General features: G+C 47.3%; 7 protein-coding genes across 7 annotated transcripts; 2 read left to right on the forward strand and 5 right to left on the reverse strand.

Moving 5' to 3' along the window:
- Positions 1–624: 624 nt before the first annotated feature.
- N7520_007121 (uncharacterized protein) lies at positions 625–2,370 on the reverse strand (the record flags this gene model as incomplete). Its single annotated transcript, XM_057141055.1, has 3 exons — positions 625–1,935; positions 2,014–2,192; positions 2,259–2,370. 3 exons carry the CDS (start codon positions 2,368–2,370, stop codon positions 625–627), a joined length of 1,602 nt encoding a protein of 533 aa, XP_056995061.1.
- Positions 2,371–4,585: 2,215 nt separating this feature from the next.
- On the reverse strand, positions 4,586–5,090 carry N7520_007122 (uncharacterized protein; the record flags this gene model as incomplete). The annotated part of the gene is made up of 2 exons (XM_057141056.1): positions 4,586–4,763; positions 4,873–5,090. 2 exons carry the CDS (start codon positions 5,088–5,090, stop codon positions 4,586–4,588), a joined length of 396 nt encoding a protein of 131 aa, XP_056995062.1.
- A 19-nt stretch (positions 5,091–5,109) lies between these two features.
- On the reverse strand, positions 5,110–5,532 carry N7520_007123 (uncharacterized protein; the record flags this gene model as incomplete). Its single annotated transcript, XM_057141057.1, has 2 exons — positions 5,110–5,264; positions 5,325–5,532. The coding sequence occupies 2 exons, from the start codon at positions 5,530–5,532 to the stop codon at positions 5,110–5,112; spliced, it is 363 nt and encodes a 120-aa protein (XP_056995063.1).
- Positions 5,533–6,000: 468 nt separating this feature from the next.
- Positions 6,001–7,337, reverse strand: N7520_007124 (uncharacterized protein; the record flags this gene model as incomplete). Its single annotated transcript, XM_057141058.1, has 4 exons — positions 6,001–6,181; positions 6,249–6,674; positions 6,774–6,843; positions 6,893–7,337. The coding sequence occupies 4 exons, from the start codon at positions 7,335–7,337 to the stop codon at positions 6,001–6,003; spliced, it is 1,122 nt and encodes a 373-aa protein (XP_056995064.1).
- Positions 7,338–10,161: 2,824 nt separating this feature from the next.
- N7520_007125 (uncharacterized protein) lies at positions 10,162–10,521 on the forward strand (the record flags this gene model as incomplete). Its single annotated transcript, XM_057141059.1, has 2 exons — positions 10,162–10,167; positions 10,204–10,521. 2 exons carry the CDS (start codon positions 10,162–10,164, stop codon positions 10,519–10,521), a joined length of 324 nt encoding a protein of 107 aa, XP_056995065.1.
- A 2,030-nt stretch (positions 10,522–12,551) lies between these two features.
- N7520_007126 (LysM peptidoglycan-binding domain-containing protein) lies at positions 12,552–13,345 on the reverse strand (the record flags this gene model as incomplete). Its single annotated transcript, XM_057141060.1, has 3 exons — positions 12,552–12,853; positions 12,949–13,210; positions 13,277–13,345. The coding sequence occupies 3 exons, from the start codon at positions 13,343–13,345 to the stop codon at positions 12,552–12,554; spliced, it is 633 nt and encodes a 210-aa protein (XP_056995066.1).
- A 1,679-nt stretch (positions 13,346–15,024) lies between these two features.
- On the forward strand, positions 15,025–17,366 carry N7520_007127 (uncharacterized protein; the record flags this gene model as incomplete). The annotated part of the gene is made up of 3 exons (XM_057141061.1): positions 15,025–15,168; positions 15,470–16,622; positions 16,699–17,366. The coding sequence occupies 3 exons, from the start codon at positions 15,025–15,027 to the stop codon at positions 17,364–17,366; spliced, it is 1,965 nt and encodes a 654-aa protein (XP_056995067.1).
- Positions 17,367–18,121: the final 755 nt, after the last annotated feature.

Genomic DNA, 18,121 nt, shown 5'->3' on the forward strand with positions numbered 1-18,121 from the left:
TGTATCGTTTTTGTTCGTCGAGTCACAATGCTGGCCTGAAGCTGTTCCTTACCCAGGGCGAAGAGCTTTATTGAGAGTGCTATGAACAGAAAGAGGGAGAAGCCGGATATGCCGGTGGTGTCGGCGGCGATGGGAATTGAGTATAAATTGGTGATGCATAGGTACTTGAATGAGTTAATTGAGAAGTTTGATGAAATTGAGAAGGAGACGAGGAGGAAGGGGAAATTGCTAATGAGAATGAAATTTGGAAAAAGGTCAAGGTACCTGATCGTAAATGCGCATGAAGATTTGCTTTAAAACGTTTCTCTGTTTTTGCATATTTTGCGAATCTAGACAGCGTGATACAGTACTATCTACCTATTTGCTGCGGGTGACTACTAGTGCTATTGGTAGCCACAGAGACTGAAATAGATAAACTTGGAGTTCGATAGTAAAATTCGTTGATATGGACTTAGTCATAGACCGACTTGATTCTGTTGATACCTAATTGATGTGGCTTGAAGTATGCATTTTCAACGAGAGGATCACAATCCACAGCTTTTGATAAAAATCAATAACTGATCCGTAGGACAATAATCAATAAAACTCCTCAATCTGCAGTTCCCGAAGGATCTGCGAAGTCTCCTAGTCATCAAGATCGGAATAATAACGAGACGGTTCCCCAGTCTCCCGATCTTTCAACTCTGAAATGATTTCCGATTCGTCAAAATCTTCATCCGAACTCTCATACATATCACGACCTTGCTGAATGAAAGCCAATGATTCCCGCGCAGCTTCTTCCTGATCCATTTCAGCAGTTTGCTGCGCAAGAGTCTCGTTCTCCTCCATAAACCTAATCCACTGCTTCCGGAAGTCTTTGGAAACCAAAGGCCTCTCCGAGGGCTGGGGGTCAGCAATCTTGAGATGCTGGATCATGTAATCGAAACGATAATAAGGATGCGGGAGGTTGTGCCAGGCATGAATGAAACTATGCAGCGGGGGAGCTGGGGCCGGAAGAAATCCGTCCAGGGGGGTCTTGTCAGTAATAATGTCTAGGAGTTCGTCCATCATACTTTCGGGCATGGGGACTCGGTAAGCGTCCTTGAATCCCGGGACGGGAGTTCCCTGTGCAGGCCAGTTGGGATGAAAGTCGTGTTTAAGAGAGTTCGTTTCAGATAAACTGTTGTCCTGGGGCTCAGTCTGCGAGTTCATAGTCTGCTTGGCTTTGGCACTGACCGTTGGTATTCCTTGGGATAGGATGGGATCCTGTGTATCCATTGAAAGCCCGGCGGGGGTTATGATGATGGCGGGATTGGTCGGGTTTCTACCGTCTGTCAAGATGCTGGCTACTGCGGGGGTAACAGTGACAGGAAAATCGATAAAAGGTTGGTCATGGTCATGATCAGCCCAGGTCGCATCACGGGTCTTGCGCTCGGTGCTCTTTGGGGTGGCCGGCTGTGAAGACATGTCATCGTCGTCATCAAATATCTCGTCCATTGGGTAAGATGTTTCGCTCTCTCTATCTTCTGAATCTTGATCAGCGTTTTGCCGGACGGTATGCTCTGCACTTTGCTTTTTGGTGGTTCCTGCAGCTTTGGGGGTGGTTGCTTGCGATGGCTTGCGACGGCTGACTATTAACGGGCGGCGTCTTCCACCTCGTGTACGACTCGGGGTGAGTGGTCTCTTGGGCCCTCGGCCAGCTATGCTTTCCTTTGGCTCCACAACATTTGGGGTGGATGGGTTGGAAGGATTGCGGGTAATACTGTCACCACCTGGCTGCTGGATTAGCAGGCGGGCCGTTTTCGGCGGCGCGCTGGTAGAGGCTTTGGGCTTTTTGAGGATAGGATGCAGTGTCGCAGACCCAGCTAACACGTTTTGCGGCATGGATTTGGAATCTGAGCAAGGCACAGCCCTGGAGGAAGTTGCTTTGGTGGAGTCTGGGGATAAAAGACCAGTCTAGATGATTCTGGTGGTAAGTAGGTGTGGGGGAAGGGAAGAGAAGAGAAGAAGTGCAGATATAAGCAAGCGACTCACGTTTCCAGATCTCGCTGACGAAGCGATGGGACCGGAGTCCAAAATACGAGATACCAAATCATCAAGATACGCGACAGTAACTTGATTCATGAGATTATCGCTGCTCCAGATTCGCCAGAACAGGTATTCCAGTCGGTGATCTATCTCACGATCACTCGCGTGTCTCGATGTGTGAAAAGCTGCAAAAATTCGTTATGATCAGTAGAGGAATTCAACCAATAGATAGGTAATCTCTGTTTCCGTACCGTGCCAGAAGGTCTGGACCATCGATTGATCTACTTTCTCATCGCCGCGAATTTCATAAGGACGATCTATCTGGTTGATTGTCACCAGACCATCTGCAACCTTTTGTGACATGGCGGTGTGTAAAGTTGTGACTTTGATCTCAAAACGCGTCGTATACGCGTTCTGAAAGGTGGAGTGGACCTAGACACTGACGGAGACTAGACGCATATTCAGAGCGGAGAAAGATGAGCCAGCGGTAAATGGCAGAGAATTTTGGGATCGAAAAGAATCAAGAAGAGTTCTAGATCAGTTCTCAATGTCAGAGATCGGTGATCTTTCTCGCGGGGCCATGTAAGACAAAGATGGACGTGGGGTAAATACCATCAGAGATTATGAGCTGTAAGGAAAGATTGGGAGTAATCAGAGACTAGTATGCGCCACAGGTACAAAGACCTTTGGAAATCCAGGAAGATTGTAGGGATCTAGAGCTCCCAGGGATTGAAAGGGTGAAGATCTCCGATATTCAAGCCCGGAGAAGTTATCCATCACTTACCCCCAAGGTAGGATCGGCGATCAAACCATGGATCAAGATAGTAGTGATGTTCAGACTCAAACCATTCAAACCATGAGAATCTCTCAAGGTCTTATACTTCAATCTCGAAATCTGAAGAAATAGAGGAATGGACGAACAGTCCGGGATAGTCGGGACGGGCCGGGATTGGGCTGATATTAAAGTATTAGACCTAACCCTTAGCCTACTATTAGCTTGACAACTAAGTCCAATCTTAGAAGCCAAGCAAAGATACGATAGCCTGTCTGCATACCTGAACTCCACTTCCACGCCAGCATTCCAATCTTCCTTGCAACCTGGGGGCAACCCCACATTAACCACAGTACGGATTACCTGGAGTGAAAGTTCAAACCAGTAGAGTCATCCCCTCTGGAAGAATCTGGAAATTATCTATTGAGAACTGCAGTGGAAAATTGCGAAAACGTCCAGGGGATTTCGAAATGGGAAAATTTGGCATGTTTCATTCCCCTTTGCGTACATAGAAGACTAATGCATCTTGCTGGCAAATGTACTGCGAATGAAAGATGATTGGAGCCTAACGAGGCAGCGCATTGGAATGTCGACGTAAGCTGTTTGCTTGCGGGAAAGGAGAGAAAGTTGCCCCCTTGATATCCCCGCATTGACCTCCACTATGACCCACTCCAGCCTTGGGTATGTGGGGAGACTTGGTGCCATTTTCATCAGGCACTACGCCACAATTACGTTGCATTTGGATTATTGATCGGTAAAAGCGTTCAAGTTCCAATGGAGTAACCTTGTATGTATGTCATCACAGCATTCAAGAGCTATAAGCAGAACCTTACAATTGAACAGTAAATTATTCATAGATAAGGTTTGTCACATCCATGGATTTCAAGTTTCAACTATCTAGCGTATCCCCGGCTCTCTGGTTTATGCTTTGATTATTTTCTGCTTTTTTGTAGTTTATGTTTTTGCGTTGAATGCAGCAGAAAATTCCACAAATAGGCCATGCCCAAATCCTGTAAACAATCATTGATGTAATCATGGAAACAAAATCTTTCCGCTCACAGTAGAGCAGTTTCCTCCACCCTCATCTTTAGCGTACCTGAGATCACACATAGCAGTAGCCACCCTCTAGACCACCTGCCCGCTTAATCCTGTAGTATGTCACAAGAAATATCTCATTATCTAAATTCGCTCCCAAGAGTACATCTTGCCCTGGCCCCTGCAATTAATAGTAGTTTCATCCCTTGGTCATGATGCACCCATCTCCCTGAGACCAACTTTGCTTTTTTAGCAGTATTTGTTCTCGCTCTTGTCAACTTGCTCATCTTCAGCGGTGCCGACCATCGCGGTGGAAGCGCCGAAGCTTGTCGCACGAGTCAGGAATGGTAAGGCAAGAGTCATCGGGACTGCATAAACCTCCATAATCATCGAGTCGGATGGGATATGTAAGAGCTCTCTAGGCAGGCAGTAGAGAAGAGTGAGTGTGGAATAATTTGTTAAAGAAGGCCGCTCAAAAAATAGATCAAGCCACCTTGAGAACTTTGATAAGACCATATCAATGTACAAATAAAATTGTTCATTCACTAAGGATATTGAAGCTATAGAAGTGAAAGGAAGGCAGGAGAGCGTGAAGTAAAACTACGAAGACGTACCCCGCCATGAGTCCGCCATGAGTCTGGAATTCAAGTAAAAATCTGTCCTACAAATAACCCGCCGAGCAAAATCCATTCTCTTCCATCAACAGGCAGAGCAATCAGACACGAATAACAAGAATAATGGAGGGTATCAAGATCGTTGATTTAAACCGGCTCAATTCGTATCTAATCCTCTGTGCTCATGGGTATTCGCAGTTTTATCACTAATGCCGAACTTCCATGCAACGCCGGTATTTATCGCACCAGGGAGTAGGGTGAGGGATGCAGATGTAAGAATCGCCGTAAGACAGTACCCATCATTCTCGTTAAGTTCTCGATCGTCGATAATATGTCTGAATTATGCAATAGTAAGCCATTAGAGAATGGTTAGTATGGATTTCTTCCACGTGAGAAGGCAATTCCTGCTCAGCAAGGATGATAACTCATCTTTGGGGCGCTGACTGGGGGAGCCGGAAAAATTTAACAAGGAAGTTTATGGACTGGATGTTGTCTGGTTTTTTGAAAATTGGGTTGATGAAAAGGACGTTGGTGTTGTGAGTTCGGCAAGAAGTACGGAGCTCCGACAGACAGGTCTCAAGATCGCTGAGGTTGTGCTCTTGCCAGTCAGCATCTGGAAAGCTGCGCAATGTCAATCCTTCGACGTTCATTCCTTCGTTCATGGTAGAAGCTGCGTTAATATCACTCAGAATGGTCTGCAAACTCCTGAACGTGCCGGATTTTATCGCTCCAGTGAAGAGAGTCAGGGATAACAATGTAAGAGTCACCGTAGGTGTGTAATCCCCCATTGTCGGTGAGCTGTTTATCTCTGATGAGTCGTGTGAAATAATCAACAGCTAGCAAGTGAAGACTTTTAGTTTGAATTGTTTTCACAAGATAAAGCAATATCTGCTCACCTTCGGCGCGTTCGTCGCTGGAGCCACTGACCCAGATGATGAGGATGTTGCTAGCCTGAAAGTTCTCTGGGATGATGTAAACAAGATTTATGTTATGGGCTTGGCGAGAAGTGCGAAGGTCAGACAAACAGGTATCGAGATCTTTGATGTTGTAAGCAGCCCAGTTGGTGTCTGGGAAGCAGTGCTCTTCCGTATCCTCTGTTTTCATGGTACTGATTGGAATTTGGTACGGGCGCTATTGATCAAGGCTGGAGTGAAGGCTTTGTGCTTCTGAGTCGGAATATTCAGTCGAACGGTAGCGAGTAGTTGGCTGGGTAAGAGTGTAGGCAAGAGGGTAAGTACCAGCGAGATAAAAGTGAAGTAAACACCCCGAACCCACCGCCAAGGCTTTAGTTCTGATCATTTACAGGGCTTAGGCGGGCCCACGCCACACTAAGTTACGGGCCGCAGGGCCGCCGGACAGGATATTTGCCCCACCCTCCCTAAGTGTAATAACTTCCATGTGTGTATTATATTCCTAGAACAAAGAGTGAACAACGAGTGAAATAAGGACGAAGAACAGGTCAAACCGGTATGTCATATATATTGCATTAAGGAGAGATAGTAAGTACCAATGATCATGCAGTAGAAGCGGTCAAGCTATAGGAAGCAGGGCAAATCATTTACTCCTGCAGTATCAAGTCACCGTGTAACCACCGTCCACGCGAAGATCAGCGCCGGTCACATACTTTGATGCATCACTAAGCAAGAAAGTCACAGCACCCATCAAGTCTTCCGGCACACCCATCTTACCGACAGGAATGAGAGAAGTCCACTTGTCGCGAAGCTGGGGGTTCTCATCGAGGATCTTGCGGGTACTAAAAAATATATCAGCAGTCTGGAATTTCAATTTTTCCATTCAGGGTTGCTAAAAATTCAACTCACAGAGCAGTCAGCATATAGCCAGGGCTGATGCAGTTGACCCGGATACCATGGGCAGCCCACTCAACAGCAAGTGAGGCAGCTAGGTGGCGCACAGCAGCCTTGGCGGCATTATACGGAGCTTGGGGCTGGGGCACATTCACAATGGCACCTGACATGGAACCTATCATGACAATACTGCCAGGTGCTTTGCGTTCCATTAGATGTTTGGCTACTCCTGTGGCAAACAAGTACGTCCCGTCCACATTAACGCCCCAGAGCTTTTTCATGCGATCGAATGGATAGCTGATGGCATCGAAGTTCTCCGTAAATCCTGCAGAGGTGACGAGGTTATCAATTTGTCCATGTTTAGCCAGGACCTCCGCCAGAGCTTCTTTCACGGAGTCGGGATCTGCAACGTCGGCATAGTGTGCAGTGATATTGGGCATTCTAATAAATAATCCGGTTCAGCTTTCCGTCCTCAAAGATAGGAGATGGATTTCTCAGACGCATCACTATTGCAGCAAAATGACGGTACAATGTACATACCGTTCAATGCCAGGATTTTCCTTGCGGAACTGCCCAATCAGCTTCTCCGTCTGCTCTTCAGCTTCCACTTCTAGCAGGGATTTAGTGTGGAATAAGATCTTGTAAAAAACAAAGCTTACTGTTCAAGTCAACAATGGCCAAGTCCGAACCTGAAGCGACCAAACCCTGGCCCATAACAAGTCCCAGTCCACGAGCACCACCTGTTACCATGCTGACCTTATTTTCGAGGGAGAAAGAGGCCAGAGTACGCTTAAAGTGCATTCCACCCCGACCCTGAACAACTGGCTGCGAGGGCATCTCACTATCTGGTGGGTATTCAATCTGCACGCGCTCATCCGTGCGGGCAAACTGTCCCTCCTGAACCCCCGAAGCACCCGCAGGAGCCTGGGTAGTTGCCGCAATGTTGAGATCCTTATCATGGTTGTTGCTCTTTTGGGGCCGCAATGCGGAGCAGGATAATGAGCGGGTGAAGGAGCTCGTGATTGGTCGTGACACAGCGAGTGTAGCTGGTGGGGTAACGGTTTTGAGGGCCTCAACGGCACGATTAAGAGTGCGGTGAAACATCTTGCTGTGTCAAAAGACCAGATAATTAGATCTCGTTCTCTCTAAATGATCCCCGGAGACAAGCATATAAGGAATGCGGAACGTTTAGGGATTTGTTGAAAATGCAAGCCTCCAATGATCAACAGCCCATGGTTTGACCGACCCGAAGGTAGTGATGTGGCCATAGCCACATCCTCGTGACGAGACATGCATCTTGAGAAGTGATGTCAGCTTGTGTACCAATTGGCACCCTAAATTAGGAAACTTTCGGCCGACATGAACCCCACCCCCGCTCTTTGGGGACGGTTACTTGAGTTGAAAATCCAACCGCGAAATGCCCAAATGAAATATTGATCCAGCAATACCATTCTCGCGAGTCAATGGTTTAATGCACTGTGTCTAACCCGATTACCATGCGCACATGGCATGGTCTCTTGCAGGTACTGAAGTCGCCAAAGAATGTATTGGAGTGCGGGGTTAGGTGACGTCCTCCATTTACTACAGCGCTTGCATGTCTCAGCTTAAGATCTCTCTCTTTCTCCTTCTTTCTTACATCTCCATCCCTCGCTGAAACCAGAACATGTCAATTCCGTCTGTTTCCACGCAGCTTCTTCCCCTAGCCGACAGCAGGACCAATTTGTCGAGAGGATGATAGACAGCAAGCAGTGCTTCAAGCCCTATTTCTACTATAGTTCTTCATTTATGGGCTTTATTTATTTTTTGGTACCCCAGAAGTCCATATTTCATTTGAGGGTGAAATTTTTAAGATAGTTCTGCCGTGGAATTATAGTGTTCATGTTGCCTACCATAGCCAGTAGTCGCCACCTCAGAAATAACTAATATTCAAAATATTCAACCGCCCTAGCGACCGCACAAACCGCGAATTATTGTTTTTGTTTAGGAATTACTGCTTGTATCGAGCTTACTAAATGACTTGACTTCTTTCTACACACTTACAAAGTTCCGCACTTACACCTACTTACGCCTCAAGGGGCAGACCCACTAGAGGTTTATTCCTACCAAGACTAACCTGCTCTAGGCTACTGCTCTACTCGCACCTCCGCGCCTCAAAACACCTCCTATGCCCCCTTCACCTCCTTTTCCTACTACCCTTACCCTTACCCCTCACCCTAGCTCTACTCCTATATATCAGAGTAAAAAGGTGAAGATGTTAGCCAGATAGGCTGACGAAGACTAAAACATAAAGCCAGATGAATTTGTGATCGCACATGGTTTTGTTTAATATAGGGAAAGGATGGAGTATGAGCACGGACTCAGATTTACTTAGTGAGCCTGACCCTAAGCATTCTCATTAGATTGGCGGCATCTAGAACAGGAAAGTGTCCTTTGCACTATCTCTTTTGCACCGGCGTCGTCACTAGACCATTTGAGGAAAGAATCGAATATTCAATCAGTATATTCTTCGTAGGCCTGCCAAGTTTGCCGAATGAAGGCTTTCAATTCATCAAAGAACTCCTCAGTAGGATTCAAGTCAGTATAGAATGGAGGCAAATACACCAACTTCTCCAGTACTTTGCCTGAGAATCTGACAAAGATTTTGTCACTGAATCTTGCACCCCAGTGCCGGCAGGCACCTCTACGTGGTGCTGGGGACTAGTACACTGGCAGTTGCTCGTGTCTCCTTCCACCAGGTGAAGCTAAGATCTGTTCAAAGAGTGAAGGCCGGAGGTGAAACCGCGCTGTCATGGCTGACCCTCGTCCACTCAACTCGCACCCCTTTTCTCAAACGGTTTTCTGCACTCATAGCGGTTGACGAAACCAATGGATAGCTGAGGACTGTGCCACCCCTCATCGCGTAGGTAGTAGGTCTGCGTAGTCGACGGGATCCTAATTAATAGATATAGAGTCAGTCTGGTTTATACTTACTAGGATATGGTCGTTTACTATAGTAGAGATTTCACTATCGGACTACGACTATTCGCTTCAAAATTCAGGGCTGGAGATAGGGATTATCTCACGTTTACTTTTAAGTTCAGGTTTATCAAGTTAACCTAGTCACAAAACTATACAATCAGCTTCGATATCAATAATATATATATCCCAGCCGACCTGTGAGGAGAGTTGCTTGGCTAATGTACTGCAAGGACCTTTCTGCGCCCGGTTCTAACGCAGCGTTTTCCAAAGTGACCCTCGGCGCTACAGATACCGTTGCCCGAGACCACTACTGCCTGAGAACAGTACTGCCTGAGAGAACACTAAAGCCTGAGAACAAGGGATATTGCTGCTTGGGAATACTGTCATCTGGAAATTCTGTCATCTGGGAATTCTGTCATCTGGGAATTCTGTCGTCTGTGAATTCTGTCGTCTGTGAATTCTGTCATCTGGGAATACTGTCATCTGGGAATACTGTCATCTGGGAATACTGTCTTCTTAGGGGATCTATCAATGCCGTGCGTTCTGAACATTGCAATGAACATAAGCTAGGGGCTACATACGACCCAAGGTCGTGAAAAACCTGAGGAATAACTCATATCAAATCAAATCAAACTGAATCTTCTATGCAAACAGACCCACAAGCTGAAACCCTTAACACTATTGCATGATCTTCCTTCCACTCCCTTATATCTTGGTCTACTAGTCACACGCAGCCTTCGGGTAAGCCTATTTATACCGATTTTTCCAGCAGCTACTACTCAATATCTAGAATCTTTGGGCTAAAGCATCATATTTCGCCCTCGAATTCACGAGCCATTAGGTTCGTCCATCCCTTTTTTCAAATTTGTGGCTACATCCTTTTCAGACTGTATGGCTTGCCCGAGCACATGCAATCGGCCGGAAAATACTAGGTCGAAGAAAGAGGCTCTCGATGGGGTAACTTTAGATTATGATGGTAAGTCCAAGACACAAGACCTCAATATTCTATCAGGACCTGAAGAATTTCCAGATGCGCTCATTAATCGTGTCACACATGATGAGGATCCTTCTTTGCCGTCTATGGCATTCTGCATTTCCCCACGATTCTCCACTGGTGAGACATGTGACCTTGGAGCAGCTGCTAGACTCACAGTCGCTTGCATTTGCTGACAACCTCCTCGTAATTCACGTCTTTGGTGAGAGAGCTTGCTCCGTCGTTAAGGAGGGAGCATCCCGTCCTGTAAGTGTTGACATTCGACTCGGTTTGGATGTAAATACACGACTGCCGGTTGCAAAGCTGGCCGTTCACAGATTCACAGAGAGCCTGTAAGCCCTTCGTTGTTGGACGATGGCCTGCTTCGACCTCTGTTCCCGGTGGTTGAACACACGAACTGAGATCATACTTCACAGGTTGGTCCAAGGTACAAGCAAGATAGGTCGAATCTCTGAAAGTTTCGGTGTGATATGTCCCGTTAACACAATTGGTTTCACATTCTGGCTTCGAGCCACAGAGTTGATTCGTAGACGAGCTGGCTGCTTGATTTACGCCCACAAGCACAAGAACGATAGAGCGAAGGCTGAAATGCATATTGAGTAATCTCAGTCCTGTACGTTTGAGAATTAGAAGTATTCGGTGGATATTAACTGGCAGCATGACAACTTACAAGTGTGTGGCAGACAGTTCAGTATCTAAAGGTTGGATCGGAATTTCGATCCCTTGACGGGAAATTGTTTTTATAGTTGCAAGTGGAGCCTGTGGGAGTCAGCAGGGTTTGGGAGTTGTGGATCGGCTTTGCTTGATAGCCCCTTACTTGGGCTCTTGGCAGCCACATAGCATATACTTCGAAGCCCTGCACTAGAACTCTTTTTGTGGGACCCATTGTAGATTTTTACTTGTAATTCTGGGCTGCCTGAGTCACTCCCAGAATTGGTTGCTTAATCTAACCCGCACTGCCCTCAAAGGAGACCTTCCTTGACATGGGCCACTGTCGATCGCCCCTGTGATGGATGACGTACTGTGTTGAGATCGCCTACGAGGCCCACTTGCAGATTCTTGCGTAACATTCATGAGGAATACTTAGCTTTCAATAATCCCTCGATAGTCAGGTGGGTCGATCGAGTTTTGCTGATCTCTTTCCCGATCAAGATATGTCAGCGTCGGAAATCCTCGGTGCCTCTCGTCGCACTGGGGGGCTCAACTGAACGCTCAGCAGTGCGCAACGCCAAAGTCCAGTAGAATCTTACGTTATCTAGGATCATCACGCAGGAATTGATAGGGACGCTCACTCTTATCCCAGGCACTCCTAAGTATGTAATTGGGCTCACGCATTAACGTATTTCACGGGCAAGTGGCGCCAGTGGCGCACCCACCGACACAAATTATTTTCAAATACGAATTTAATACCCGAAATACTTTTTTGTTCAAGATATAACCTTTTTATTATCGGGACAGGAAGTAAGCTTATGCTCTTTAATCCCACATCAGAACACGTGGGAAAAGCTCTGATACGCTGCTGCAAAGGTGCTACTGGCGCTTCTACCAAGACTTCGGCATGGGCCGGCCTTGCGGAAGTCTACTCCCAACCAACTACAGGTACAAGGGTGCTACAAGAGCACCAGTCCTAATCTGGACACCCCACCATCCTACAGGAAAGCGCTGGACTCGCACCGGGGCCTCAGGCTCCAACAGAAGTCTTTCGATTTCTGAGATGTGGTTCCTTCCGCCTAATATTCGCCCATGCAGCGAGTTTCAGCTATATGGCGAGGTCTCAGGCCCATCAGGGCAAAATCAAATACTGCATGTGACCAAGAGGGCGCATATTTACTGGTGAAGTCAATGTCAAGAATACATTCATGGGCTGCCAGCATTACTGTGGCTCTCTTCAATGCAACGCATTTTTGAATCCATCTAGAAAAGTCCTTCCATTGTAGCCTCTGGCTAGAACACCATCTGACTTCCTAACCAATGGACGACAATATTTCCAAAACTCTATCAGGCGACGCATTTGTATGGTCATAGGTAGAAGAAACATCATACAACATTACATTATATCCGAACCAAAAGACTTCGGATGTCCTTTCAGTGAAATCATTAACCTTGAGCCTTTATGCGAGATGGTTACAGCTAATTACCTAAGGGCTAACATTGAACATATCATATCACATGAAGATAAATGAACATTTGAACGCAACAAGAAACCATGCCTATGTCAGTTTTCCGGTACATTTGATTAGGCAACTTCATATATCTGTAGTCAAGCTCCGAAAGTACATAGATTTTATAGCGCGCAACGCGTGTAAATATCGGCCAAATCCCCTCGGTGGTGAAGCTTAGGGTACAAAATCCATAGCTAGAAACAGTTAAACACCAACACAGACATAGTATCCCAACCACAGGTTGCTGCACGTCGCGTCGATTTGCGCGTTCCAAGTACGGAACTGCGCCAATGTAATCCCCGCAGCCGTATCAATCGACCAGCAGCTGTCACCGTCTCTGATCAGATGGTAGGTTTTGCAGTTGCTGACAATTCCAGGCATTTGGGGCGTAGGGCCTGAAGCCGTTGGCTCGGGTGCCTGGCTCGTGGTGGTAGCGCCGGGAACATGCACGCAGACGTAGTAATCCAGCCAAAGATTTGTGCAGTCTAAATATATCAGATTCCAATCTTACAAGATAGAAAAAAATATGCGAAAGGGAAGGTGAAGGATGTACCGTCATTGACTTGGCTATTCTAGCTCTTGAACTGGGATTCGCTGATACCGTACTGCGTGGCAATTGTATTGCACTGATCACCGGACAACACTTCGTGGAAACCATCGCAGTTCTCTGCAATCCCAGGCATGGTGGGGGAGTTGCTGGGCGTGACCTCGGTGGGAGTTGCAGACGTGGTAGTTTTGGTAGTGGATGTGGTGCTTGGAGGATCATCCGTGGCGGTACCAACAACGCAGTATGACTTGCTGGAATCGAGATTGGGACAGGTGATCCCAGGGTTTAGCTGTTGAAGATTCTCGACCGAGAGTCCCTAGCTGCTAGCAAAGCTCGAGCATGTAGCCCCCGCGTCAGCAGTGGTGGAGAAATCGCAGCTAACAGCGCGGCGAGCAAGGGCCGCACCCATCGCTGGGACTGCACCGACGGTAAGAAGAGCTGCCAGATGCATGGTTTTGAGGTTTTGAAATTTGAACGGGACTATATGTAGAATGAAAAATTAGCCAAGGTTTGCTGCTCAGGAAACCGAGGGACATACTTAGAGGGTCAATTGGATGAGGGAATGTTTGGCCTACGATTGCGACCTCTAAAGAGCTTTATATGTAGATTTGAGACCTTAAATCCCGAGTATCATATCCAGGAGTCTATAAAATATACGAATCCATCTACTTCCGAGTCCTAACCACTTTTGAGCTAGTTGGTGTTCCGCAGCCCTTGGCTCATTGTAATATTACCATGAGTTGTTTTATGCGGTATAAAGGACTAGCGTATCGACTAGTAGAAGTATACACCACTTATTAAATGGAAGACAGTGGATTACCAAGGTCTTTAAAGAGGCAGTAGTGCCAAGCTCACGCCAAGTCCACAAGTATGAGGATAACCGGTCGGGGTGGGAGGGTCGAACGCAGCACGCGTGACCAGGAACAATCTTTAAGCGAACTGATGCAGGGACTAGGGAGACCTATGTTGCTAGTCAGCGGCAAAGGTACTCATTTGATTCTGGGCATTGTAACACTGCAATTGACTGGCCACAGAACGTAAATCCCAAGACCTTGGCAATGGCGAGTCGGGGCGGCCCCGCCATCCGGGCTGCCTCGGGGCTTTAGGGGAACATCTCAGGGTCCAGGGACTGAGCCGCTAAGGCGCGATCTTATGCGGACAAGGATTGAGGTTTTCACCGGCTCTTTCATTCCTGTCCGCCAACAATTTTCACCATTTGATTTCCGTAGTTCATGTTAGTTACCAAACTAATTCCCTTTCAAGGGCCCATTTTCTAAAGAATCTCGGGATTTACCATTTGCCCTTCCTCTGAGTACCTTCAGACGTCCGAAGACATATCCTGTTCCTCACTCAGATAGTCTTTCTCTTTGGCAACCCACTTGGTTCATATGCACTCAGCTTCCTTCTCCAACACCACCCATCTTATCGATCATCGCCACCTCGTTTAACGGACATCCCCTCAATATGCTCATTCCCTGGGAGAGCTGGCTGCTTGCAGCTTGCATGGGGACCTTGATCAACGCTTCCGACATACTAGAAATGGACCTGGTTTTTCCTAGTAATGAAACATATGCGCCTGCCGACAGATTCCCAATTGTCTTTGCGTTCCAAAATCCCGAGCGTGCGAGATACTTGAACCCCTGGCTTTCCTATACTCTATAGAATTTGGATGACTTCGATGACGCCCTGAGCCTATACCATGATCTCAGATGGGTGAATTGGACCGGCCAGACCCCCTATTTGGCACACGATTACCCTAGCTTTTTCAACCGAACAGGTCGGTGGCGAGTGACATGGTCCCTCTCTTGGCAGAGTTGCGACGAAGACGGCTTTAAAAGTGATCCTGCTGGGATGATTAGCAATACGTCTACTTTATCAACCTTGTTCACCACTCAGAGTTCGGCTCCTAAGGTGGATCTTGTCGCTGATACAGCCAACAAGACATGCCCTGGGAAACACGGTGCGGTAATCGACGTGGCCAACAAAGCTATGCGAGTCCCTTGGTATGTGAGTTGGGCTGGTGGTACCTACACCAATGACACATGTGCGGTGGTGGCGTCCTCTAACTCTACCTCAACTCCCACACCGGACGCTTGTAGAGTTCATCTTGATAAGACTGTTGTTGCAAGCATGGAGGCCTCTTTGCAAGCCGGCTTATGCAACGGGCTAAATCCACCATCAGACTGCCCAGAGGATGAGAGCGCCGCACAACGACTCACTGTGGGTATCATATCCTGCTTGCTCGGTGCATTTGGAGCTTTGGGATTTTTTCTGGTATGAACATGTTCCTGCTGCCTGTACATGAATAATTGAAGAATGGGCTTCTGCGACCTTTCTGGATGTTGTTTAACCTTCTTTTCTTCCTCTTCCATGCCAGTTTAATACACCCTCTTGTGTCTAAGTTCACCTCACATTGTTTTCTCTGCTGTCAATGTCAATTCCTCGGATACGCGAATTCCTGATCCTTGTAATATACTTTATTATTTTGGTTCAAGCTTCTGGCTCTTGTATGTACAGATCACCTTAATGCTCCATCATCTCATCCACGAAGAAGACCCGCGCTGCTCTTTACAAGGCCTGGGGTCTGGGAGAAACCTCTGACTGGGCCAGTGATCTGCAGACGTACAATGAAGTGCCCAAACCGGCAGCTGACTGGAAAACATTCAAGAAACTCGCCGTCGCCGGGGAGGACCCCAAGGCGGATCACACGCGCAATGGTAATTGGACCGAGATGGATTGCACTCATGAAATGATCGTCGACTCGACATGGTACACCCCATCTGAACGGTGGAAGACTTTGAACGCGGACGCTGCTTGGGCAGACGTCGTTGGAATCTGGAAAGACACAGACAAGCCAAGGGGAATCAAGTTCATCGATTCGGTCTCAGACACCCTAAATATGGGAGCTGACTCCAACTGTGGCCAGCTGACGGGTGACAGTTGCGTGGCATTGGACTATCCAGCTGGTGCGAACGGCGATACTTCTGGACCCGCGGCGCAGTTGATCTGGAACTCCTTGGTGAAAATCCACATGCTACACAAGGACTACCATGACACTCTGTTCGAGACTACTGTTCTCAGCAGCACGGCTCTCGATGATTTAGAGAACAATTTTGCGCCAATTCCGCCCGAAGAGGACAAGACCTGGCTATTGTTGCTTATTGATTTTCTCACTCTTGGAACTCTCGGCACTGCGGGACCTTTCTTTAACACCCTCCTCAAGAGACTCTCTTATATCCTCGAGAAATCAAGCACTCCGGACAATCTCAAGGATACCACGATGACCATAGTTGGACAGAGCACAACCATCGCCAAGGACGTGCTGCCAAGTGACGATTCCATATGGTCGCCGGCGTTACAAGATGCCTTCTCAAACTATATGGGGCAAGTCATCGGTAGCTGGGCCAATGTCACTACGGAGGTGCTTGATAGAATGTTCAAAGGAACGCCGGAAGCGCTTGACCTCCTTGAGGACATCATATCTAACGGAAAACTCACCCTTGGTAAATTCGAGGAGGAATCTCCCGACGATGATACCGTTTACAAGAACGACCTGCGCACCAACATTCAAAAGTGCTTCTTCGGGTATTCTATTCCCGCTCTTTGGCAGGTTTCGAAAGCCTACTCATTTATCATCCACGCAGGTCACGACTGTGGAGGCAAAGAACTCACCGACTACCTCACGACGACACAATGGACGCCACCGGCGCCTGTGTGGACGGGCAGCAGTACTACCTCGTCTACCCCAAGGGCGACTCGGAGGTATGCACAGCGGTATGCTCCGACGGTCTCTCCTGTTCGCAGGACTGTTCCAACAACAAATTCTCCGCGCGCCCCCAGGCCTCGATTCCCTCGGCGATGGCAAATTCGGCGCAATCACGAAGTCCGATTTGATCAAGGGCTCTGTCCGAACATGGAAACAAAATGGCAAGGCGAATGGCGGCGGCTTCGCGGACCCGACTAACCAGGGCACAATCGACAACCTACTTGACGTAGACGTCACGACCCCCGGGTTTATGCGGATCCCAGTCTGTAGCCCTGAGCGCGCTTACAAATCCTGGGATACACTCAAGGCAGGCTCCGGTGACAACTACCCCTGCGATATCCAGCCGGGCAAGGACGAATGCGGAGACTCGACGTTTGAGAATGAGACCAGTGGGGCATCGCCTCTGGTGGACGACTGTCTTACCATCATTAAGAATATTGAAGAGGACGCTAGCACGGACTTTACCACCCAGGTTGTTGGCAAGAACCAACGTGAGCTTCTCTCGTTTGGCACTTGTGCGTTTGGTGTGGAGGCTACCAAGGTGAATGGAAACGTGAACTTTGTTGTTGGCGGGCAAGACGTCATTGATATCATCAATGAATCCATCAAGCAGTTTGCGACCGATGGTAGGGTTGGAGCAAAGGGAAATATGGAATGCAATAGCAACACTTCTAAGCGTCAGCCGGTTCTGTGGGGTCTCTATTAGACATCTGAACTAGTCATATTTGATTTCTTTGGCATGAAGTCTCAAGAGCATGCACATTCATGTCCGTCATAATCTTTGGCATTTATTTTTTTACTCAAACGCTCCAGGAGTCCGTTAACATGTAAAAAAATTGAATTTGAACCTATTTAAAAAAAAAAAAACAAAAACACAAAGCTAATCAATTACAGTTCTCCTCAGCCTGTCTGGCTAACCTCTTTACCTATTTACTCCGATGTATAGGGGTAGAGCTAGGGCTAGGGGTGAGAGTTTGGGTAGTAGGAAAAGGAGACGAAGGAGATGAAGGAGACAAAGATGGAGATATTCTGAAGCGTAGAGGTGCGAAGTAGAGCTTCTGATACTGTGGCGCCCGATATCGCCTTCCATGTTAGAAACATAGAGATGCTGTTTCAAACCCTAGTCATATGACACTTAAATACATATATGGTTAGCGTTGTACTCAGATAAATGTTTCAAGTTGGAATGGTATAATGCCAAAAAGTAAATATTGTATTATTACAGATTCAAGAATAACCAACCTCACCATGCCGTTGTCGCAGCTTCTATCATCCTAAATCTGACCACTAATAAACCTTCTAACCGGTTCCAAGTGGCGCGAAACCTCAGCTCCTGGCAGCGTACGATGATTGTCCATATGGTATAGCAAGAACAAACTCACTACATCACAAATGGCCAAAGTGACGAAGTGTAGTGAGCATTCTATCACTAACATACGCAAGACCTTGCGCTTGTTCGGC

Source organism: Penicillium odoratum, assembly GCF_028828045.1.
Source record: "Penicillium odoratum strain IBT 22623 chromosome Unknown utg000005l_segment0_segment0, whole genome shotgun sequence".
Taxonomy (NCBI): Eukaryota; Fungi; Ascomycota; class Eurotiomycetes; order Eurotiales; family Aspergillaceae; genus Penicillium; species Penicillium odoratum.